Raw genomic sequence first — 26,979 nt, 5'->3', positions numbered from 1 at the left:
TATTTGTGCTAGAGGCTGATAGTTGATGTCCACAGCTCCAACTTGGTCTTATAAATGAGTAAATAGGATCAGAGTAAGGAAATGTGAGAGTGACTAGGAGTAGGACGAGCTCGAAAGATCGCCGAAATATTCAAATTAAGACATTATCTAAAACAATATATAAACCCAACTTAAAATGTTCTGTAAGCCCAATAAAACAGTAGTGGATGTAGGGTAAGGTCCAGGGACAGTTTGTGATCTCTGGTTGGCATGGTCATATCTTTATCAAAGTCTTTAGTATTTAAATAAGTTTTATTCCTATTTTGGGTAACAATATCTTTCAATTTACTTTTCAAAAATAAAACATACTTTATGAGTCAAATGGCCAAATGAGAAAAATTTTTATGTCCTGAATCAAGACATTGTTTTCAAAAGATTATTAATGTGCAATTTCATTTATGTCTTCTCTCTGAAATTTTCAGGTAGCAAACTTATTATTATTATTTTTTAAAAGATGTATGAGGCAGGGGTATATGGGAACTCTTTGTACCTTCCTTTCAATTTCTTTTTCTCTAACTTTTTAAAAAGCATAGTAATGGGCTGAGCGACAGAGCTCATGCCTGTAATCCTAGCACTCTGGGAGGCCGAAGCAGGTGGATTGCTTGAGCTCAGAAGTTCTAGACTAGCCCAAGCACGAGCTAAACCCCATATTTTAAAATAACCAGATGTTGTGGTGGGCGCCTGTAGTCCCACCTACTCAGGAGACTGAGGGAAGAGGATAACTAGAGCCCAGGAGTTTGAGGTTGCTGTGAGCTATGACACCATGGCACTCTACCGAGGGTGAAAAAGTGAGACTGTCTCAAAAAAAAAAAAAAAAAAAAAAGCACGAATCCTATGTACTCAATTTTGATATGAGGACAATTAAGGTTATGGGGGGGGGAAGCAGAAAGAGGGATGAAGGGAGGGGAGTGGGGACTTGGTGTGTGTCACACTTTATGGGGGCAAGACATGATTGCAAGAGGGACTTTACCTAACAATTGCAATCAGTGTAACCTGGCTTATTGTACCCTCAATGAATCCCCAACAATAAAAAAAAAAAAGAGTGTTGTAATATAAAATTCCTATACAAAATGAGTAATTTTTATTTCGTGCAGTTATCGAATACTTATTTCTTTTCATTAAACAGAACTTTCCCCCTTAAACCATAAATGGATGTGCATTAATAGAAACATGACCAAATTCTACCTTTTCTATTGCTTTAATCTAAAAATCTTGAACTTCCTACCTCCCTTTTATGTATTGCTTGAATTTTTGTTAACTTTACATAAGTTTTTAAAACTCAAAGTAACATATTGAAGACAGTTAAATACCAACAACCCTCATCTTTCCCCAAAGTTTGGATTTACAATTTCAAAGTTGATTGTGATGATTTAATCTTCACTTACGTCAGATTGTTCTTTAATATATGGAAGGTTTAAAAAAATACATAAATTTCAACTGGGTTAAAGATTTGTGTACACTCTTACAGCTTTGTCATTAAACTAAATGAGGTATTAAAGCCTTAAAACCACAGTTATAATAAGATAGAGAACTCAACCATAACTGTATGACTAAAGGAAATACTAATTGATGATGCTCTCTTTTCAATTGTCCGAAATAGTCTTGTTTCGTGTGGTGTTTTTAATTGAGTAATACAGTTCTTTGTTTTCCTTCTGTTTTTATGGGTATAGAGCTCTTCAACTTGTAAAACTTTCTACTTTATTAAATGTCTCTTTTGGTAATTAGGGTTGTTTTTTTTTTTTACAATTAGGTTGTTTTTTACACAAAAATAAATGTAATATTGCTTACCATGTGGTTAATTTTGAAGCCTTTTATTTTGTCTTTCACTTTTTTTTTTTTATTGTTGGGGATTGATTGAGGGTACCAAGAACCAGGTTACATTGATTGCATTTGTTAGGTAAAGTCCCTCTTACCATTGCATCATTCTGTTTGTATCTGTTTGACATTGTAGAATAAAAATATTTTAAGTAGACCACTATTGAAGCTGTTTTCTACTGACACTGAAAATGTATTTTCTGAAAGGAAAAAGAAATCATATACCTCTGGTGATATCATATGAAAAATCTGATGAAAATTCAGAATATTTAACAGATTGGTTTGACACTATTATTTGACTCTGTGTTTTATACTATTGTGTAAAAAGTACTTCTGGTTGCCTTGGACATGACATTAAATAAGACAGAGCCCCAGCTTGGGGAGTCCATCTTACATATTTTTTCCCTCAATATTTTTGGCTAGAAATTTAGTATTTTTCTTTCTTTTACAATGTGTTTTATCAAAGGAATGAGATATTTGTTATTAGTTTTTTTGGTTTTATATGTTTCTTTCCTGAACATTACTACTCATGAGATAAAGGTTTCGAATTTAACTAAAGCCCTTAACAAACCATCTATAACAATTAAGGAAAACACTATGTACATTGTGTTTAAATTCGTGTTTCTCTAATATTGTAGCTGGGAAGTTTTAAGATTCCTTCTGTCAAACATAAGATGGTGGCTGGAAGAATATGGCTTTGACGGCTTCCGTTTTGATGGTGTCACATCCATGCTCTATCATCACCATGGAATGGGTAGGTGATGTGATAAGTCACAGGTGTAACTAATGATTTTATTATTTATTTATGTATTTACTTATTTTACTGGAAGATGACAACAACCAGATTTCGGGTTCAGTAGTTACAGAAGCTGCAATGACCATTACTGGAGGTTTGATTTTCATTAACCATTGCATATGTTCTTTCTGTAGCCATTTCTTATCCCTTTCTGGCAAGAGGAAAAATATAAGTACATTTTATAAGTAAACGAGAGATTATCATTTCCTTTTCGATATATCTATGTAATATACTTTCATTGATATATACCTTTTAGAAATTATTTTGAGGAAACCATTCATTATAATACCCTCAGGATATGAACATCACAGCATTTGTAATGAAAATTTATCAAAAACCGTAAGTGAGGACATTTGTGAATGCATGGATTTCTGTATTATTTTTCATGGTAGAAAAGAGACATTTTACATCTAGATTTACTTAGTTGAAATTTATTAATAAATTAAAAATATTTATATGATTTTTAGTTCTCAAGTTGTGCAAAGAAATGGAATCACAGAATACTAATACCTTAATAGTTAACATGGGAGCAATTATTAGTTTTTGATGCCCAAATATTCACTAATAGCAATCAAGCAAGAGAGAAAAATGTTAGACTGTAAATCTTGAAAAGTGGCTGCCTAGGAAAGAAGCTAAAGATTACGAGTATGTCACTACTTAGTATTAATCATTATAGGGCCCTCATGAAATGTTTATGGGAGAAAAGTTGCATCTGTAAAACAAAACATGTTTCATTGATATCCATTCTCTAGTCTGAGGAGAAACTGATCTATGGAATGCAAAGGCAAGCATGGCAAAAGTCAAGGAAGACCCTCTCCTAGATTTAAACCCTTGTGTGTGCAAACTCCCCCTGTGAGGGTGGAGTATGTTCCAGGAAATTCGTGATGTTGGGAAAATGAACTAAAGTTTATAAATTTGAGAAATACATTTTGTGAGTACAGTCCAATAAATGGTAGAGGAAAACACTCTGAGTAAATAACATTCCTCCCCACCCCAAATAACAAAAAAATAAAAAGAAACTGAAACTTCACAGCTAAAGAGCACATCCTATATCAAATAAATTGAGGTAAAATGATTATCATGAAGGCACAGTGTTTAATTTGTAAATTCAGTGATAAAAATAATTTCATCACATAAAATGCAGGAAGAAAAAGCACTTTATCTGCATAGATTAAAAAAAATGATTAGACTCATGCTATTCTATTATCAGAAGCAATGTCTATAAAATTCTTAGGGAAACAAAAGGAAACTCAAGAATATGCTACTTGAATGGTGTGGATGCCAGGGGCTGAGGGATGGAAGAAAAACGTTGGACGGCATCTAATGTTCAGCATGTTGACCATAGTAAATACTACTGTATTGTTTACTCGCAATTTGATGAGAGCAGATTGTAAGTGTACGCACCCTGCTACCTACACAATTGGTAACTATGAGTGGTGATGGATGTGTTAATTTAGCGCAGTAACCAGTACATAGTGTATAGCTATATCAAATCACCTTGTACTCCTTGAGTATATACAACCATTGTCAATTACACATTTTAAAATAAAAAGGAATGACAATATCAAAAAAAAATTAAACTTAGTTGAATTGCTATTGAAGTATGAACATGGAAGATCTTGAGGAATGAAGTTTCCTTAATTATATGTGAAAATATCCCTCAATGATAAAATCCAACGAAAGAAAAAAGAATATAAATAAAAGAACTTAAATATAGGGAAATAGAGGGTGATGTTGAGCACAAATTTGATTTAATTATAAAAATAAATTACTGAATTACTAGAAAGTAAGTGGTATAGCTCCAATAAATGACATATACTATAAAGAACTGAAATTAGGATTTCAGAGGGAAATCCTAGAGGGAAAAGCGAAGGTAGGAGGCAGTTTGAGGATGTTATAATCTCTTTATCATAGTAACTCCATATTGCATAAGTTGAAGCACATGTTTAAAAGAATACTATAGAAAAATGACTCAATTTTATGATGGTTTTCATTTTTATTTACCTCGAAAGAATCTAATAGAAGCTGTTATTAATATCTTCTTGATAGGACATAAAATATTGAAAATTTGAAATTTTGAATTCCTTTCAGTGTCATTTCACTTTATTTTATATTTTAGCTGTAAAGTTTAATTTGAATTAAATATTTAAATTAACATGGCTTTTGGGGTCCAATAAAGACTGATTTTCAAGATTGTTGTCTGAATGGTGACTTTTCACTTTGCTACAGTAACAAAATTCATACCAACAAAATAATTTATAGGTACACTTGTGCAGTGTTAAAACTTGCCTGTTAACATACTATGTCCATATTGATTTTCTGTTCTTTAGGTCAAGGTTTTTCAGGTGATTACAATGAATATTTTGGACTACAAGTTGATGAAGATGCGTTGATTTATCTCATGTTAGCCAATCATTTGATTCACACGTTGTATCCAGATTCTATAACAATAGCCGAGGTAAAGCTGTAATGATGTCTTGCCCTCTGACCCCCTTTAATATAGAACATTTTGTCAGCATACACTATTTGAATAATTAATCTCATGTTGTCAATGATTGCATAAATGGAATTATACCCAGACTACAGTGCAGCTATCTTGTATGGGTGGCACATTATTTAGAATTCACTGTTTCCTGTTAGGAGATAATGTACACTAATTACTTGTCACCATTTTATTGTTAATAAGAAAATGTCAGTGTTAAGAGAGTAAAATATTCTAATCAATGGACCAGTCCTTCTGCCATGAGACCTTCAGCAGAGAAAATAATTGAATATTAATGTGCGTCTGTCCATTTATTTATTATTTTTTTCTTTTCTGGTTACATCATTGGAGATGGCATAGATTGCTGCCTGCGAACTTCTCTGAGGCCTTTCTTGTTCTGATGCGATTACCTTGCTTGTTTCTGTTACTGTTCTTAGATTGCCACATGGTCACTAGTTATTCATGATTACTGAAGGTTCATGATAAATTGTCCCAAAGCTGCACTGTAATGATATAATTCAGTATGTGCATAATTGACAATTCCCTTCTTGATGATAAATGTGATAAATTAGGAAGTTTGTTAAATGCTTATGCTAATTTAGATTTAGTTCTAAAATCCCCCTGGTTTTCTGAGTCCTCCAACTAGAAATTATTATTAAAATTGAATTTAGCATGTTAAAACTATTTTACACAAAGTATAGAGATAGGCATATAAAAATAGTATGACTATTGTTAAAAGGAGTCATAATTAAGGTCTATTTTCACATTGTTGGTGTTCAGTTCATTGATAAGAAATTCAGGAATGAGTCTCCTTCCTGTAGTATTTATTATAGCCTTTTCTCTATTCATCATTTCTTAAAAATAAAAGTCTCCAAGTTGGAGACATGATTTTTTTGTCTCTGGATGAAGGAGAATAGTTTTACCCCCTTCAAGCCTTTTGCCTTTTAAGTATCTATTGGGAATAGAGCAGTGACCCTAAATTTCTGAAATAAAAAGCAATCAAAGAGGAAATCATCATACAGTTTAGATACCCGGTATTATTGCATGCTCTCTGCCTACCCACATTAGATCATAGCACATAAGTCATGCTAGTACTTGTGCTAATACTTTATGTGCTGTATGCTTAACATCAATCAGAATGTATTTTAAATTTTTATTTTGCCTTTTATATATTAAAATTCTATCTGACAAACATCAAAAATTTAATTATTTTGTCAATTATATTTATGACAGTCCAGACATATCATATATGACAAATTACTACAAACAATTAATGATAGCACAAATCAAAAGTGGGTACTGAAGGAAAAGAAGCAATTATTTAATACATGGAACTTAAAATTGTTACATTGATCTTTCCATTCATCTCAATAGTTTCATCATCCAGGGAGCTCTTTTCTGATTATCAGTGTTTCTACCAATGAAACTTTGAGACTTTAACCTACTTTATATTACTTGGTTTTAGATTTTTTTTTTTTTTTAAAGTCGTGTCTGCAATTTATTCTACTTAAATGGAAAACTACTCAATTTCAATGCATCGCCTGTCTAGTGGGAGTCTCTTCAAAATGTGGAATTGATCCTCAGGATTTTTTTTTTTCCTAAGAAAAGAAACATGGTGTAACAAATGAGTAATGTAGTTTTAAATAAATTCCTATAGTAGAAATAAGAATTTATTTGTAATGACAGTTATCAAAATAGAAACCTATTTTGCAAGAATATGTTCACCTTTCTGCCTGTTTATATTTGCTATACAAATTGAAAATATTTTTGGTGGCGATGTTCTCCGATCTTAAAAAATTAGAACTATTTTAATTCTATCCAAAATATGTGGAATCGTTTTCATGTGCTTTATGTGTATCAGTAGATATCAAATATTTTATACTTAAGTATATTTATTTTAGTGACCTTTATATTTACATTTTTTTAATTTATATTTAAAAACTATAAGAGGGTACAGTGTTTTTATTACTTCGATGAATTGTATAATACGGAGATCAGGGTTTTTATTGTGCCCATCACCAGAATAGTGTACACTGTACCTGACACACTTCTCACACATCCTCTCCCCTTCTTAGTTTCCAGTGTCCTTTTGCCACTTTATGACTGTGTGTACCCACTCTTTAACTCCAAAGTATTAGTGAGAACATGTGTTTGTTTTTTTCATTTCTGAGGTACTTCACATAGAATAATAGTTGACAGTTCCATTCAAGTTGCTTCAAATGACAGTATTTCATTCCTTTTTATGACTGAGTAGTATTCCATGTTGTATGTATGTCTGTGCATGTGCGTGTGTGTATACCTGTGCACTACATATATATGCACTGTACATGTGTGTGTATATATATATATACACACACACAAACACACATATACACTGTATTTTCTTTATTTGCTTTTCAACAACAGACACGTAATTGATTCCATATCTTTGCAATTGTGAATTGTTATGTTGGGTACAGGTGTCTATTTTTTTGTTTATTATTATTATTTTATATATTTTTTTTTTTTTTTTGGAGACAGAATCTCACTTTCATGCCTTCGGTAGAGTTCTGTGGTGTCAAAGCTCACTGTAACCTCAAACTCTGGGCTCAAGCAGTTCTCTTGCCTCAGCCTCCCAAGTACCTGGGACTATAGTAAATATAGCTTTTTAACTAGGTTATTTTCTGTTGACCATTTTTTCCCCTTTATAAACTATAAAGAACAATGAAAAAAAAAGACATTTAGACAAACGTTTTATTATTTCTTGATTGTATTACACCATGTACTATATTTACTTATAACTTTCTTTCATAGGAAAACAAAAAATTATATTGGGAGTCCAGAGAGATCATATACTTTTGTTTTCCAGCTTTTCTGTAGGGAGAGCATAGGGGTGGTATTATAGAAGAAGCAGCATTGAGCTAAATCTCAGCCTATACTATGTGATAGTTTTTTAGAGAAAGTAAGGATAAATAATCCAAGAAAATGATGTGCAGTGACACACACAAAAATGTAAATATTTCAAAGCAGCCAAAGCATTTATTACTTGAAATGAAATAGTAGGAATTAGTGGTAGAAAGGTGTCTCTCCATTTTACTTTCTTTTTTGAGACAAAGCCTCAAGCTCTCAACCTGGGTTGAGTGCTGCGGCATCACAGGTCACAGCAACCTCTAACTCCTGGGCTCAAGCGATTCTCCTGCCTCCGCCTCCCAAGTAGCTGAGACTACAGGTGCCCACCACAATGCCTGGCTTTTTTTTTTTTTTTTTGGTTGCAGCAGTCATTGTTGTTTGGCAGACAGGCTTGGGCTAGATTCGAACCCGACAGCTCAGATGTATGTGGCTGGCACCTTAGCCGCTTGAGCCACAGGTGCCAAGCCACTCCATTGTACTTTCAGTGAACTTAATTATCATAAGTGCATTGCATTGGCATTTCATGTGTGCATATTCACTTAGGTCCTAGTTTGAATCTCTGAAAGTCAGATGTTGTGTCTTATTTTTAAATCCTTCAGAGCAACTCACTTTTTCACTAGTAAATATGTACTGACTACCTGCTTTGTGCCAGGTCGTATTCTACTATAGTAGGTTTGGGGAGCATATCAGTGAATACCTCAAATAATACAGTACAATACATCCCTAACCTCATGGATGTTATATTTTAATAACAAATGGGGATGTAGATAATTGAATAGTAAAGTATATAATAAATGTTCAACGATACTTCTAAAATCTTAAAGAATTTTTTAATTATTGGCTATTGAAATTATTGAAGGGCAGTATAGGAGTAGATTGTCTCATAAAATTTTAATTTGGCAATAGTTAATATAAAGTGACATTCAACAAAGAGAACTCTATCAGAAAGATAAAATCTAAGCAAGCAGTAATGAAGATTCAGTGATGATATTGCTGCTATGGAAATGGAGCAAAGAGAAAGGTTTTATTTCAAATATATTACATAGTTAGAATTATTTAGATCATGTTTTGGTGAATTATTTAGATCATGTTTTGGTATAGTTGTTTTAATAATATCTTTTGTTGTATTGGGTCCTAATAACCAATTTTTTAAAGCCATGTATCTGTTTATTTAATTTTGTTTGATTACTTATTTGATTATTAATAATCTGATAGCACTACAAAGTAGAAAGACGTTCTGTTAAAAGGCTTGATATCTGAGTCCCAGCTTTCCCAGTAAAAAAAGATACCTTTAGAGATCTCTTCACCTCAGTAAGACTCTGTTTCTGTATCTCCTAAACGAAAGGCCCCACCAGCCTAATCTCAAAGATCCCTTCTTCCAAAAGTGACCTACCAGAGTGAAAGACATCTTTTTGCTTCACTTTTAATGCACTTACTCTGCTTTGCATCTCATCAAAAGCTAGTGCTCACACAAATACGCTTTATATTAGGGTTACATATGGAGAGAACAAATATGCCAGATATTTGCCACCTGGTATTTGGTGAAAGCAATAAATAATAAAAATGTTTTATGATAGTTCAAGACTAAGTCTAAGAAACTATGTTTTAGCAATAGTAGTTTTACTATTTTGAGTTCTCTAGGTGATACTGAGGAAAAGAAAAAATAGCCTCATGAAATAGAAGTTGACCTGGAGTGAAAATATTAAACAAAGTCTTACTGAGAAATGTGCTGTGCTACCAGAATTTTACCCAATCTTACAATTATATTAACAAAATTTTTACCAAATGTATGCCACCAATATTGTTTTCCTTTACTGACCTGAACTTTCATGTGAGAATATTTACTAAAAGCTTGATCAATGTGAACTGTCCTTTGTTTTAGGATGTATCAGGAATGCCAGCTCTGTGTTCTCCAATTTCCCAGGGAGGGGTTGGTTTTGACTATCGATTAGCCATGGCAATTCCAGATAAATGGATCCAGGTAAGATTTTATGTAAATATTTTTTTTGTTTCTGCAGATACTATGTTGTTTCATTTATCTTCAGTTTCTTTGTGGTGATGGTTAGTTACAGATTATAGTTGAAGTATTAAATTCTTCCATGAGTGCATCTATTCTTGGGCTTTTTAATAAGGTACTTCTCAAAATTTTTAAAGTTCTAATTTAAATTACATTTATATTATTCAGGCAAGGGAAAATATGATTAATATAATGTTAGCTACATAAATGGGATTTTGCATCATCAATGCAATTATATGAAACTTCAGTGCTCTATATTTAATACACATTAAACTTCATCAAAGCATTCATTTCTGCCTACAAATCATGCATTAATGTAGAAGCTACTCCGTAATTCCCAGTACTCGCTTAATGGTTGAATTGGATTCATCCATTCCTTTCTTCACCATTTAGAAGTCCTTACCATGTATCAGAGGAATGAATAATTATGCACAGCACTTTGCACATCATTTCTCAATTCAGTTTTATTAAATGTAATGACAGTTCAAGTGATTTGGATTTATTTTTATTTAATGTTTGCCTAAAGGACCAAAGTCATAGTATAGACTTAGGTTTGATATAGAACATTTTTGAGTGGCCACGTCTGTAATTATGGGCTCAATACGTATAATGAATCTGATATGTATCCAAAAAATAATAACTTTCGGATGAGCCCGTTAGTATAGACATGAACTGGAACCACAGTGGCAGAAGTGCTTAAGTTTGGATAGAAAAACCATACAGCCTACTCTGAAGGAAGGGGTTACTGTAATCACCGTGGAATTTGCATATTGCATCCCTGTGACATTAAACCTCTCCCGCCATGATTTCTCCTCCATTTATAATTATTTCTTAACCTTACCAGATCCACAAAGCATATAGTTTAATAAAGACTACTTGAATTAGAAATCAAGCAAATAAATAAGCATTCAAGCTTTCATACATGGAAATGTAGCCTTATTATATATTATTTTATGTAAAATGCTAAGCTTGTAGAAAGTCCTTTATCAGCCCCCATCTCCTACTATTTCTAATCTGTAGTCATCTTCACAGCAAAATTCTCTGGAGAACTATCCAAGTTGTTGCATGTAGCAGTAGTGAATTCCTTTTAATTGCTAAATTATCTTCCATGGTAAGGGTTTATTACAACGTATTTAAACATTCTGTAATTAAAAAACATCTGAGTTTTTCCCAGGTTGTGGCCATTATGACTAAAGCTGCTGTTAGCATTTGCGTACAGGTTTTTGTATAAACATAAGTTTTATTGCTGTGGGAAATGCATAACAATGCCTTTACTAGAACACATAGTAGTTGAATGTTTAATTTTTTAACTAACTGCTAAATTGTTTTACAGAATAACGATACCATTTTATATTTCCCCTACTGTTTCTGTACATCCTCACCAGCATTTGGTGATGTTACTTCTTTTTTTTTAGTTTAGCTATTCTATAATAATAGGTATATACTGATATCTCATTGTGGTTTTAATTTTAAAAAATTATTATGGGTACAGTATACCTTGCATATTTTCAGAGGGTACGTGTAATATTTTGATTCAGGCATACAATGTGAATGAATCAAATCAGTGTAATTGGTGTATCTGTAACCTCAGGCATTTAATGTCCAGCTATTTTTTTTTTTTTTTTCTGTTTTCTTTGTAGAGACAAAGTCCCACTATTTTACCCAGGCTGGTCTCAAACTCTTGGGCTCAACTGATGCTCCCACTTCGGCCTCCCAAATATCTGGGATTATAGGCATGAGCCACTGTACTCAGTCAGAAGTTTTTTATATATTTTATATTCAATTCCTTTGTTGGAAATGTGGTTGATAAACATTTTCTCCCAATCTGAAGCTTGTTCTTTCAACCTCTTCACATTGGTTTCACAGAGCAAAAAGTGTAGTTTCTTTTTTCTTAATTTTAATTTTCTTAAAATTTTAATCAAAGGCAATTTATAATTGTTTTCTTTGTATAGGTCTCTATTTCAGTATCCAATTTAAGAACTCTTTGACTTTACTATGTTTTCTACTAAAGGTTTTATATTAATAATTTTTTGATTTAAGTTCATAGTATATTTTAAGCGAACTTTTGTGTAAGAAGTAAGACTTTGCTAATCTTTTTTATTTTGCCTATGGATGTCCAAATCTTCTAACATCATTTGTTGAAAAGTCTGTTTTCCTTTGATTGAATTGCTTTTATGCTTTTGTCAAAAATTAGACATATTTGTGTAGGTCTATACATTAGTTCCCCATCATTGCCATATGTAATTACCACACCTTTGGCTTAAAACAGCACAAATTTACTATGTTACAGTTTTGTACGTTACACATCTGAAAAAGATCTTATTAGGCTAAAAACAAGATGTTGGCAGGGCTGCATTCCTTCTGAAGGCTCAGAGGAGAATTCATAGTCATCTCCTTGTCTTTTCTACCTTCTAAAAGCATCCTATGTTCCTTGGTTTATGGCTACTTTCTCTGTCTTTAAAACCAGCAGGACAGCATCTTCAGGTCTCTAACACTCATGCTGCCTTTTTAGAAGATTCTTGTAATTACATTGGGCCCATCCAGTTAAGAGGGCCATCCTAGAGTTCTGCCCATCACAAAGTACAGTTGACACTTTGGACAGAGAAACAAATCCCTTCAGAAAGAGCACTCTGAATAAAAGATTGAGCCTGTGTTTAGGACGTAATCCTAGGGAACATCAGCTTTTATAGGATAGAAAGAGGAAAATAATTTACAGTATGAGGAGAGTGGTGGTAAAAAACACAGTAATATAAAATGTGAGTTTTATAGCGGAAGAGTAAGAAAGGAATAAATTCATGGGAAGGAGATAGTGTCAGTAGTGTCAACATGCCCAGCAAGTATTTACCTAAGAAAGCAATTACTGACCTGAGAGAGGACTGTTTGAAATCTCAGCAAGATCAGTTACATAAAAGAGGTGTTACAAGGACAGAGCCAGATTAGAGATTGAATGGAAAACGATATGGAGACACATGAAGTGTGGTCTGTTAGGGTATTATTTTATGATAATTAGCCTTTAAACTTTGAAATCATTGTTTTAATTTTTATTTTTTTAAATGAAGCAAAATACTCTCTTTTATTTAAACCTACAAAATGTAGCAAGTATAGCTCTCCTTTATGAATGTTATAAAAGATGTATAGCACAACATATTGCGTCACCATTCATCAAGAGGTAGCAGTTATGACAGAAAACAAAAGGTTGCAAAGATCCTAAAATGTAATGCTTAAGCCATCTGCACAACAGCACACACACACACACACACACACACACACACACACACACACACACTCTGTCATTTAGATCCTCTGTATAAAAGTTGTGATTTCCGTAAGAGTTTTAGACAATGATACTTTTGCTATGTAGATGTGCTTATATCTGCATGCCAAACATTTAGACTGATAGGATGTCTACATTCAGATTGAGTAAGATTTCTTTACTTTCTTAAAGTGAGAAAAATAATAGTTTACTCAGAAGCTCATTGTTCTTTCTTGTATCCAGTTACTGAAAGAATTTAAAGATGAAGATTGGAATATGGGCAATATAGTATTCACCCTCACGAACAGACGCTACCTTGAAAAATGCATTGCTTATGCGGAGAGCCATGATCAGGTAAATGAATACATGTATAAATTCATTTTCCTCTTTCTTTCCCCGTTTTGCTGTATTCAATAAAATATCTAAATATAAATTTTTAATATACTTAATATAGCCCATTATATATGTATATATATTTTTATGTGCAAACTTCTCATAGTAGAAAAACATTTTGAAAATTATATTGTAGATCTAGAAATTTCAGCTTTAAACTGCAGTATTATGTTTATCCTACCAAACTGTAATTAATAGATAGTATATTGCAGCTGCAAATGTTCTCTTCTACATTCTCCTTTGTCATAATGAAGAATATTGGTGCTGATCAAGGGGTATTTTAGCTTTCCTTTTAGTCTGCCTTCTGGAGTTTTTCTTTTAAGCCTTTGGCAAACTTTGGTCATTTTCCCCTCAATCACTGAAATGTCTTGCTAATTGATCACCATGACGATGACCCCTGTTCCTCCCAGCTTGGTTGTCTTTAAAACAGCCTGAGGTATTTTCCAAAAAGCAAAGCTCATCTTGTCAACCTAGGTCCACTGGAAGTTTGTCTTTTAAGTCCACTCCTATCTTGGCCCGTGGCAAAGTTTCCAGTTTTGTTCTCTGTCCAACTCTCCAGCCCTTCTATTTCTCAATATTTTGAAATTCCTACCCAATTCAAATAGGTCAACCCTTTGCACCTGAATCTACCTTCCTGCTTCATCTATGAATCTCCTACTCAGACCTAGTCACTTGGCTCAGATTTACATTCTCTATGAAGCCTTCCCTGACTCATAGAGGGAAAGATAGTTGCCTTCTTCTCCTAGTTTCCATCAAGAAATGTGGAAAAGAGCCACTTAATTATTCAAAATCATACCAATCTTCATAAACATCAGCATAAAAATTCACTTTTTATAGATAAAAATAATGAGAGCAGCTAGATCTGAGAATATACTTCATCTGTGAACCTAAGCAAAATTATTTGAAGTACCTGCACTAAGAAAATTGAAACTAAAATGAGTTTCTCTCTGTAATTACAGCAGAAATTGGTCATTAGAAATAATGTGGTTTTTTTTTTGAGGCGTCTCCTCTAATTTTTAATAAAGCGTAAGTACACTAGGGTTTGGCTAACTAAGTTCCGTGGGCCAAATCCTACCTGCTACTTATTTTTGTAAATAGGTATAGTTGGGACTGAGGGACACAGCCGTACTCATTCACTTAGGTATTATTTTTGTGCCATAATGGCAAATTTGATTAATTGAGACAGAAAAAGTGGCCCACAAGGCCCGAAACATTTACTGTTTGGCCTTTCAATAAATTGGCTGAACCCTGAAGTAGACACATGTTAAGTTTCACGTCTTACAAATTGGGGAAGTGCTTTCTTATCACCATAAATTAATAGTATCCTTGACCACAGAGCAGATCAAATAAATACCTATGTGAGTACTAGACCCCATTCTAGAGAACAATACTTTTAGTAAAGAGCCAGGGATGAAGATCGAGAAAGGGAACCTCTCACCAAATAAATAACTATGCGAAAATTAAAATACATGCATAAATTGTATCTTTCCATTACAAACTTCTAGAAGTTATAGCACAATTTCCCAGCACATGTTTATTTTGTATGAATGCATGAAAGAATAAATGAGTGGAATAAAAAAATTGAGTATGAAAACTGATAGTTTTTGCCCATAACTTTCTACCCAGTCTATAAAGAAACATAGAGTTACCAAGATTTATTTCATGCTTTAAAGACTGAGATAATTTTGCCTGGTGTTGTCAGGTTGCAGAAGTGATGTGAGTTGCCTGGTTATGTCTAAAAGCAAATGTTCTTGGATTTTTAAGTCTGATAAAAAATATAAATGCATGTAAGTACATTTGTAAAATGAATAGTAAAAAGTACATACATCATAGTTAATATGTAGATGTTATTTTAAAATTTTTAGGTAACTCCTTAAACAACAATTAAATTTGTAAAATAGGCTGAATTTTTCCAATATCTCAACAGGATTTTGGAAGAGAGCAACTAGACACATAATATACTTCATTTGTGAACCTAAGTAAAAGTTACCAAAATAATCTTATGGTAGAATCAGAGATCATAGAAATAAATAGTTATACATAAGAATAATTAATTAAACAAAAATAGGTAAGATGAATTATTTAAGAACTAGTGCTATAGATGTTCTTGTAACAGTATTTTAAAGATAAGTTATTTTAATTAAATAGGTTCAAGATAGGGTTGTAAGCAAAATCGTTTTTCTAAAATTGAAAATAATTATAATAGAGTACTGAAATCACGAGTTAATTTCTATTGTACACTTTACCATGTGTCATTGTTTTGCCCCTAACGAACATTTTGCATTAGGTATTATTAGCAGTGAATAATTTAGATTGTTAGAAGCTTGTTTTTTGCTACCCAGGGCATTTCACAATTATCTGCCCCAATTGTCAATTATCATCTTTTCAGATAAAACAATCTAAATTTAGGTTAAATGCCAAACACAATGACAAAGCAAATTTACATTTAAATAGAAGTTTCAACCTATTTTCTCTGCTGGGGAGGGAGGGACTATTGTAATATATTCATATATATGTATATTATATATATGAGGTATTCATCTTATATACAGCTTATATAAATGATTTTTCAGAAACTCTTATAGTTTTTTGAAGCAAATGAAATCATGGTATACAAATATTTTAAAAATCAATTTACCATTTTCAATACTATAATAAATATTTGCACCAGAAAATTTAAAACATCAGCTTCCATCATGAGATTTTTTTCTCCAGGCTTTTTAAAAACAAAAATAGTGCTGAAAAGAAATGTGTTGATATCTAATGTGTTTTACCAGCTCATCTTCAGCGTAGAAAGTAAGCATCAGAAAAATACAAAGTTCATACTAATCTACACACCTCTTCTACATTATTCTCCACCCTGTATAACCATGTGTCATTCTCGTGTAAATCACAACTGCTTAGTGCTTACACTGCTCATTTATCTCAGTGACCTTTCTTTCTGTAGGCCTTGGTTGGTGATAAGACGCTGGCATTTTGGTTGATGGATGCTGAAATGTATACAAACATGAGTGTTTTGGCTCCTTTTACTCCAGTTATTGATCGTGGAATACAGCTTCATAAAATGATTCGACTCATTACTCATGGGCTTGGTGGAGAAGGCTATCTCAATTTCATGGGTAAGTGTGAGTTAAACACATATCCAATCTGTGTTTAAAATATTAAGTTACATATGATGTAGGTCATGTAGAATAGATTGACCTTGTCTTTCATATTTTTAATATAAAATGGCCACTTTATATCTTTAATATGCTGCCATGTGTAAAGTACAAAATTAAATTAAACCACTGTAAGATTATTTGTTATATTAATGTATGATACAAAAGTATGGTCTAAAAGCTGGAATTTTTATTGACTCTTGCTGTCAATAAGTGGGCTTAACTATCTTAGAATTCTTATTTTCTATTATTATATTATTATACCTAGAATTATTATTTTCTGAATGTAATCATTTAATTTATTTTATTATTGTAGTATTTACACGATAAATATAAGACATAACTGGTAACTATCATATCATAAGATATTAAACTTTTATTATTGGTGTTCTTTGAGATAATTCTGTACTAATAATCTGTTATAAGTATGAAAACTCAGGCTCAGGGATATTGTGATGGGGAAAAATGACTTATTTGGGGAAATAAAAAAATGTGAATATTCAAATATCGTTATCTGAAGGCTCTTGAATGATAAAATATAGAAATTGGTTATTCTATTGGTGAAAAATGAACATTTAAAGTTTTGTGTTTTAGGTGATTTCACCAGCTTTTAAGCTAAGAGTGACAGAAAAACAGAAATACATACAGGATGCTGATGTATTTTTTTTTAATAATATAAGCATGAGAGCTTTGGAGTACTTTATTTCTATTTGGAAGTTTTTAATGGAAATCTGAAGTTGGAATTTAAAATCTTTTGCTAAGTAGAGGTTAGAAAGTCAAGTCTAAGTAAGCACACACTAGACTTCACCTCACTACCTTTGGGTATATTGCTTATTTCTCAGGGTTACCAAAATTTGTTAACATTTATAACCTGCCAAGAAATGACCTTTCTGACAATTAAATTTTTTTGTTACTTTTTAAACTTCTTGGTTAAAAGCTAAGTCACAAACACACACATTACCCTAGGCCTATTCAAGTTCAAGACGTAAATATTACTGTCTTTCACCTCCTCACTGCCTCACTGGAAGGTCTTCAGGGGCAATAACGATATGTAGTTTTCATCCCCTGTGATAAATAAAAATAAATAAACATTAAAACATTTTTATAGTTTTTTAGTTAAAAAGCATGTTTACATAAATTTGTCAGATACTGTGATATGTATTCCATTTAACAACAATCATTAAGAGCAATGTGGATTTTCTTGGAACACACCAGTGTAGCTAATTTATTTTGTTTGTTTCTGTCTTATGTATTCCTAATATTCCTAATTTTGAGTTGCAAAAAATTCTTTCATTCTAGTTAAAACTGGGAAATACTATGCACTTTTAAAAATTTTCTAGATTGTTCTAATTGGTTTTAAAAATAAATGTATACTCTTATGAAAGAATCAGATATAGAAGGGTAATCAGGGATTACTAAATTATTTTTGTATATTTTTATATACAAATGGTATATTTTTGTACCATTGATTGTAAGTTATCTACAGTTAATAAATATCAATAAAAGTGATTAATGTTGGCATAGAATTTTATACTTTCTAAAATATTTTTATATAGATCATCTAACTTAATATGAAATTAAAGTTTTTTAACATCAAGTCTTAGTTAAAAAAAAAAAACAAAACTGGAACAAAAGTTAGATGACTATTAAGGTATGCCAGATAGAGGTTGCAAGTTGAATTTGTTATACCCCATCCTGCAGCTTGGGGAGGTAAAGGGACATGCTTCAGGTTGTACAAGTAGAATGAAAATTTGTGAAAATTAAAATAAAATTATTCTTAGGTTAATGTCTAGATTAGCCACAAATATATGGCTTATAAATATCTTTCAGTGAGAAGATAGAACATAATGGCTAATTTACACTAGTGGGTTGGAATCCAAGCTTGTTCCTTTTTCAGCTGTGTGACTGGGGTAGGATGAATCTTTACTGTGTGCCTTCCATGCTCAGACCCGTAAGATACAGTAGTGCTTGCCTGGTAGGATGGTTTGGAGGGTAAAATGATTTGATACTTACACAAACACAGAGTATTTCCAGACATGTAGTTTATAGCTTAAATTTACTGGTACTATTTTTAATATTATCAGTTATTCTGTTGAATATATGGCTCCTGCATGCTGATGTTTCTATTTAATCTGAATGTTTCTTTAGAAAGTTATCTGATGGTACATTCTATAATGTGAAAGCTTTTTATTAAATGTTAAATAATATAAAGCATCATGAAAAGTGATAATTCCTTGTTAAAATCAATGACATTATCCCAATTTATATTATGTGACAAATTAAGCCTTTTCTACAGTGAATCTCACCAACATTAAATATTACTTTTTATTTTTTCATTCATACTGATCTCTAATTAATGTTGCTTCTCAAACCTTAACTTGCATGTCTGAGAAGATCTGAGGGTTTCTAGGATAAGTCAATACTATACTGATCACTTAACATTTATTATGTACCTATTGTGTAATTTTTTATGTGCATATATAATTGTGTTGTGTTCATACCTATGTGTCTATACACATATGGATATACACACTGGTAAAATTTAATACGTTTTTCTTGCATGCTGGTGCATGGAATTTCTACATACAGACATGCAGAGAGAGAGAGAGGGAGAGAGAGAAGGCAAATGGACTTAAACAAGTTCAATTTCAAAAGTAAATTTGAGATATATATTAAACCATAAATGTAATATATTCATAACAATTCTGGAATTATTTTAATACAATTTATAAAGTTACTTCATGCTTCAGACATTTATATGTATCTCTTATGTGTGTGTACCAGTTATTAGTAAGTGGTGGATATTCAGAGCCGAAAATCAGTTCTTGCCCTCAAGGACTCAAAACCCAAAGAGGAATGCAGAGAAGTGACAAACAAGTATCTTTGTACTAAGACCTGTATTAGGTACTATGATAGATGTGAGTAGAGAATGCCAGGTAAATATGTAAGAAACTGGCTTAGGAAATGGTTGGTGGAATTTACAAGATGCTTGAGGCAGAACAAATTGGAAGACGAAGGCACCAGAAAGCCAGGCATGGAAACCAGTAAAAGGCTAAGTTAGACTAGAATTGAAGCAATGGAGTGATAATTTAAGATTAAAGCCAATTGGGAATATTAAACTCCAAATAAATAAAAAAACTGGAGCCTACCAAAATTAATTTAGAGCTCACTCATTGGCAAGTTTAATGAAAAGACGATTTTCAGTTATTTTTAAATATTGTGAACTGGTCAGTGAAAAGATCTAGTACTAATGATTGAGTGGCTTTAGGATTTGTTTTTTCTCTTTATAATATACTAAAAGGATGTGGTTTAAAATAAAGCATGTGATGATTGATAACCTACATGAATATGTCTTTGCTACTTTTTAATAATCTTTGCCTAAGTATGTTTGATTGTTAAAGATAAATATAAAATGAAAAACTTCAACTTTATGCATAGGATGACTGCAATGGAATAGATGTTAATTGCATTTAGATAAACTAATAAAGCAATTGAAAAGAGAAAAACATGAAGATAGAGATATATTTTGTCCAGCTTTGTAGTGATTATCTGGTTATTATGGAAAAGCTTTCCGTTTCTAATGCAGTCAGCAAAACCAGAGGGATTTGAGTCACATCATATGACTCTTCAGGAATTGCTACAAAGAGTTTGGTTATACAGGCAAAATGCCTGCTGTCTAGTGATCACCATACTAGGGAAATAAAATACCAAGACTAATACTGTGCTATTAATCCCATATAATATCAAAATGTCATTGATAAAACTTTTTATTAAGGACTATTTGGAATCCTGAAATACAACAGAAGAAATTAAACATTTAATTAATTTTTATGCAAACATGAAAAAACATTTAAAATATCAAGTAAAGTATAAACTAAAATATAAGCATTAGGCATATATCTTGCTTACTTAAAATATTGACAAAGTAGAATGTAAAATTAAGAATCAGGTACCTAAATAAAATGTATAAAATTTAATTGTAAATTAAAAATGAAATAATATTGTCTAATAGTTTTTTAAATGTGAACTTCAAAAATAAGTTATATAAAACTGTTGTCATTATTCAGCAGATAGTAGTTTTTTGCAAATGCGTATATTCTGGTTTCTTAGAAAGTGCTTTGTAACTCTGCTAGCCTGGGCTAATAGTAAGTAGAAAGTTATACTGAACATCTATCTCCAAATATGGCCCTCATTTTCAAATGATAAAGTTCCTTACCTAATAAGTTTAAGACATAAAAAAGAAACTTTTGCGTTTTTTGTAGGAATTGCATTTTTTTAAAAATCAATAGCTTTTGCCAGTTTTGTTTCAAAGGAAGTTGCCTTGTTTTTCCCCATAGTTTGACATCTTTCTTACGTTCATCATGTACGTGTATAGGTGGAGATTCAACTGAAGAATAAGATAAATCACTTTCAATTCAGTCAGGTTAATATTTCACTTGTTCAAAAAAAATGGTTGACCTAAAGTAAGAATTATTCTTTAAACAGAAGGTTTTTCTCAATTGTCATTTTCCTCTTCTTCTTGGGGATTAATAGTGTTATAAAAGAGCACTTTTTAATATGAGTACTTCATTCAGTTTGAAATTTCAATGGTTTGTATAACTCTCTGGGTATATCTGAAAACATAAATAATTCAAATTTCTTATTGAAAAAATGCTGAACTAGTGGTATTCAATCAGTGAAACGAGCAACATTTCACTGCTATAAAGTAGCACTCTGGAATTTGAAAACTCGTGTCATTATAAAACACATATTCTTCATGACATCAGTTCCTGATATATAAGCTGAACTCTGGAATCAACTGAACTCATTGATTTATTCCTTCCTTCATTCAAATTAATTCATTTTTCCATGTCTAATGTTTTCCTCTTCAGTGGAGAAGTGAAAAAAGAGGAAACAAATAAACAGGTGTACGAGGAGTCGTGCATACAGACAACACTAAGGGAAAAGATGTAGGAAGTCAGACTCCGAAAATTCTCTTTTCCTGTCTTCCCACTTTGAATCCACATTTTTTCCTTCATTTTTTTGTTTCAGAGCAATATAGTTAAAGAAGACTTTAGAACCTACGTGTTTATTATCTTGACTTAAAAATACGACTCCTAGCATTAAAAGCAATTGTGTTGTTCATCTTTTATGTAGAGTATGGTAAAAGATCAAAATAGATGAATATTTTCATTTTACACATGTACATCCACATTTACACACAGACTTTTCTTTGGTTATTATAGACTCTTTAGAAACCCATACCTTCTTTTATTCTAACTGAATTCAGAAAATTAAAAAGCAGTGTTGTTCCAGTTCACACTTCAAACTTTTAAAGACATATTGTATAGACAAAAGTATTGAACTTATAATGCCATTGACATTCTTTTGTCAAGGTTTATAAGTTATAAAATCCTTTATGATCTAACTCCTGCTTACCTTTTCAACCAAATATCTCTGCCCTCTATTTCTTAAGCACCGAATTATAATTACACCAATCTTATTGTCCTTCCCTTATACATCGGAAGTAAAAAGTAGCCAGGAGTTACATCATAAATGATGTTATACATATACATTTTGAAAGCACGTTTAACAACTTTATGCAACTTTACTTTGAATGAGCCCCACATAGTCTTTTTCATCTTCTCCCTTTTTAGATTTGGGAATATCATGCCTGGTTGGGGATTCATGTCTTGCTCATAATTATGGGAGGGACAACTGTGATTTTAGTACAAAAATCATAGCCTGAGAGTTAATAGACCAGCTATGAATTCTGATTGCACTGGCAATCAGGATACTTTGAACAAGCTGAATAAATTCTCCATACCATACATTTCTTTAAAATAAGAGTCTGTTATATATTTTTAAGATTTCTTTCTAATCTAATACCTTATTACTTAATCAGAATTTGGCACTATAAGAAAAATACCTAGTCAGTCATATATTTTAGTCTGAAAGTTAATATTGGTTTTGGGCTTATAAAAGTTAGAAAGCAAAGAAAATGGCAATTATTTTCTTTATAATAAATGAATTTTGAAGCAGTTTTTCAGTTAAGTATTTATTAATGCAGTACATTTGAATGCTCTTTTATAGCTGTGACCATAACTGCTAGTTTTTTCCATTAACATTTTTCCTCCAAATTTTAACTGGGCACATAGATAGCCAGAATAAGTACATCCTGCAGGTTCTCTTGAAGCCTGATGAAGCTATGGCCAGCAGAACGTATTAATGACAGTAATGTGTATGTAAGTCACAGTCATGCTCTTAAATGTCAGGGCCATGAGCATCTCTGCTTTGTTGTGCCATCTCCTCCTGGCTACTGGCTGAAACACCATGTCATTTTATATATAAAATATTTAATATATAAAATATATATATATTTTATTTTACCACCAAAAAATTATTATTTAATTCGTCTTGGCTATGTCCTGGACCTAGAAAAAAGAGTTTTAAAAATATTCCCAGGTAATTCTTAAAGCTAGGAATAAAGAGAGAATTCTAAGAAGATGTAAAAGATATAGGAAAGTTCTCTTATTATAAAACAGAAATCGTAGCGTGCATAGCAGGAGAATTTGGGAGAAAGGGAAGGGAGGAGAAGGGAAGTTCAGACAGATGATGGTCTGTGGTAAGTTCAACTATCAAGGAATGGCAAGAGGCTGGACTTGTACTTCCCATAACAAATGAGGCAAACTTGAGTGGGGGCTGGTGCTCGGTGTTACTGAAGAGGTTTCCAAAATATATTTATATCAATACGTGAAATTTAAATCAGGAGCCTTTTCTGTTTTTCCTATATTGTTTGTGTATATGTAGGTTTGTATATAAATATGTACCAAAATGTATATAAATAGGTTTATATACAAACTAAAATCATGACAATAGAGAACAAACTGGTTTTTTGTTTATAATGTGGGTCATTTGACAGGTGTACATGTATTTTTACTGCTTTTGTGTTTAGGAATCTCATTTTCATGATGTTATGCTCATTTCTGTAATGAGTGATACCTGTGGAGAGAGAAGCATAATTATAAAATGACAATTTTCTCTCTCAGCAGTATTATGAAATTTGTATTACTAAATTTGAAAGAGTTTCTCAATATGATTATATTGTATTTTGACATTTGAAAATTCTGTGGGACATTCTTTAATGAATATGTTACATTCTTCCCAAAGCCACGGGGCAAGTTGGATGGATTTTGTCCTGAGTGGCAGCCTGCATTTATTAACAGCTATGTTAGAGTTCAGTATAAAATGTGTGATCTTACTTCAAATCCTCCATCTGTGGTTGTTTAGTGTCAAACTTGTAAATTCTTCTCTTTTTTTCCCTGATAGATAGGAATACAATAAAAATTTAAATGTCTTCCTGCTAAGTGCTGAAATTGAAACAGTTACAGGGAGACAAAATATACTCTTCTGAACAGTAGGAGTGCTAATTTTTGGCATTTTCTCTTAGCTTGTTGAGGCAAGTTTATTGAATGTAACATGACTCATAGAAGTCTATAAAACTGAGCTGTGAAAAACTGCAAAATTCTCAATATGAACAGTTGTAAATGGCTTGAAGCTCTGTTAAAATGCTCAGAGACACAAATAGCATATATTCTGAATGGCAGAGACTTAAAAAGTAATGAGCCTGATTTGATTCATGGCACACTGATAACCAATTTCAACTGGCACTCAATGAGAACATACCATGACATTGTGCTCAGAGTTAAGGAGGTGGTGTTGCAATTACCTGAGGAGCTTTAACATTGTGAAGCCCAAGAGCTCCACCCGAGCCATTCGAACCAGAATCACTGAATGTGACACTCTGGCAGGAGTAAGTAGTTCTGGAAAATCACACTGAATGATTTTAATTTGTGGAGATACGACATAAAGATCAACTGATAGACGGGAAATGCAAAAATGAAGGTCAGGCCAGAGACAGCCCTGGACTGTGCCAAAATCACATGAAGCCAATGATAGAATCTCTTTCCTCCGCCTTCCCATATAATTTAAATGCTCAGTACCACAGATGCTCCTGGTGCCAGGTTAGTTTTGACAAATAAGATTTTATCACCAGCAACAGCTGGTGATCATAGCTTTTGAGAAGAGTCACTTTGGAGGAACTTTATCTTAATCTATTAGAGAACGTTTGTTTATATAATTCACCTACATTTTCTCTACCCACCCACAGTGACCAACTTGGATACAACAAATCCTTTATAAACATAAAAGTTATTATACCAATAATTTGGAGAAGAAAAAAGAAACAACTGATCCTAACTATCCCTAATTCCTTCACTCGTGGTCTCAGGGTAGAATATTCTGGAAATACCACTGCATTTCTTCCTTTGGGATACCTGAGATTGTTAAAGGATGTGGTATTTATTCCTCCTGAACTATTCAGTTGGGCTGTACTCCTGCTGAGAACCCAAAGTAAAAGAGCAATAGGATTAAACCCACTGCAGTACCCAGGCCTGACCAGGGTACTGAGCAATGTCTACTGCCGTGGTCCATGCTTCTACGCCCTTTACTTTGGAAACAAAAATCCTCTCTCTTAGGTTTATTTCTAGAAAAGCCAACTAAGAGAATAGAGATATTATTATTATTGGCACAATAGTTTATTTTTAATAAAGAGATTTCTTGGGAAAAATTTTTTTATATAAGACATGCATATCAGAGCAATATTATTCCTCATTTGTTATGGATTTTAAACTAAAATGTACTATACAGACCTTTTATCTCTCAGCTAGAGAAGGGATATCTATCATTTGGAAGAAAATTTTTCATCCAAAGGGAAGTTCCATGCACATGCTTTGCTTTCATCTCCATCTCTTCATAGTGAGATCATCACAAATAAGAATTTCAAATTGCAAGTTGCATAAATTTCCTAATCCAACAAAACAATAAAATAATCATAGAACTTAGAATAAACCTCAGTGGAAAAGCACAGTTCCTTCTAAAATTAGCATCTGTGATGTTTCCCCATACCTGTGTGTACATATTTTTGTGTATACATGCTTGTACAGTGTGTGCATATATAACATATAGGATTAGCTTAGTCCTTTTGTGGTGCTGCTATGTGAAAATACCACAGGCTGCGTAATTCATTAATATAAACAACAGAAATTTATTTCTTAAGGTTCTGGAGGCTGGGAAGTCCAAGATCAAGGTGCTAGCAGGATTGCTGTCTGGTGATGGCTACTTCATACTTTTAAGATGGTACCTTGTTCCTGCATCTTTGGCAGGGTACAGGTGTTGTGTCCTCTCAAGGCAGAAGGGACAGAAGTACAAGAGAGTGTTCATTTAAGCTTTAAGCTTTTTTATTAAGGTGTTAGTCCCATTCATGAGGGTAGAGTGCTCCTGTTTTAATCACCCACCAAAGGCCACACCTCTCAGTATTGTTGTGTTTCAGTATGAATTTTGGAGAGAGCACCGTCATTTAAACCATAGTGTGAGTGTGTGTGTGTGTATAAAATCATATTTTCCCCAATCGTGTTGACTATCCATACAGCCCCTAGGTTAGAAGGAGACCTACCATATATAAACCTCTCCAGAAGACTTAGCCCTTAGCCTTTAGCTCAAGAAGCCCACTGTCCAAAGAGGATACAAAGCAAGAATGATGTAGGAGTGTTAGGTAATGAATGTTACCATCAAGATCTATGCAAAAGAACACGAATACTCAAAGGAAGAATGTAGAACTGTTTACTTAGGCAAGGAAATGATGGGCTATCAAGGAAGGTTACTTGACTAAAAGGGGTTAAGTTTAAAGTATCCCTTTCCCCTTTCCCCTGATTTTCTGCGTGTACCATCACTGGAATGGTGACTATGCAAAGTGAAGAAGGTGAACATAATGAGGGATACATTAATTTAAAATGTGAATGATGAATGATAAGGCTGAACATAGAAGCAGAGGGCAAGTCTTAAAGGGCTGTTGAGGAGGTTTATGGGAGATTGACATAGATGCACAGTTTGGATATGTTCTTGATTGAAAATGTGAAAGATAGATTTGAAGAGGCAGTCACCTCTAACTAAATATAGTGCTGCGAGGTCTTTTGCCACCGAAATTCTTATAAATTGGTTTAAAATTGTATGTCTAAATTCTTTCTACACCATTCACATCAGTCAATGAATGGTATATACACCCACTCTAGATGAGTTCAAAATCATCTACTTCATTTC

At 32.6% G+C, this 26,979-nt stretch overlaps 1 protein-coding gene across 1 annotated transcript in view; it reads left to right on the top strand.

Moving 5' to 3' along the window:
* The window catches only part of GBE1 (1,4-alpha-glucan branching enzyme 1), a 284,024-nt gene that overhangs the window by 191,347 nt on the left and 65,698 nt on the right, over positions 1 to 26,979 (top strand). Inside the window, exons 8-12 of the mRNA XM_053564216.1 lie at positions 2,493 to 2,608; positions 4,981 to 5,108; positions 9,904 to 10,002; positions 13,535 to 13,645; positions 16,632 to 16,803. Of these exons, the coding sequence (XP_053420191.1) occupies positions 2,493 to 2,608; positions 4,981 to 5,108; positions 9,904 to 10,002; positions 13,535 to 13,645; positions 16,632 to 16,803 (626 nt within the window). The remainder of the gene's footprint in view (positions 1 to 2,492; positions 2,609 to 4,980; positions 5,109 to 9,903; positions 10,003 to 13,534; positions 13,646 to 16,631; positions 16,804 to 26,979) is intronic.

This window comes from Nycticebus coucang, chromosome 16 (assembly GCF_027406575.1).
Source record: "Nycticebus coucang isolate mNycCou1 chromosome 16, mNycCou1.pri, whole genome shotgun sequence".
NCBI lineage: Eukaryota > Metazoa > Chordata > Mammalia > Primates > Lorisidae > Nycticebus > Nycticebus coucang.
The sequence above is the reverse complement of the archived record's forward strand: the minus strand, read 5'-3'. Positions and strand labels throughout refer to the sequence as shown.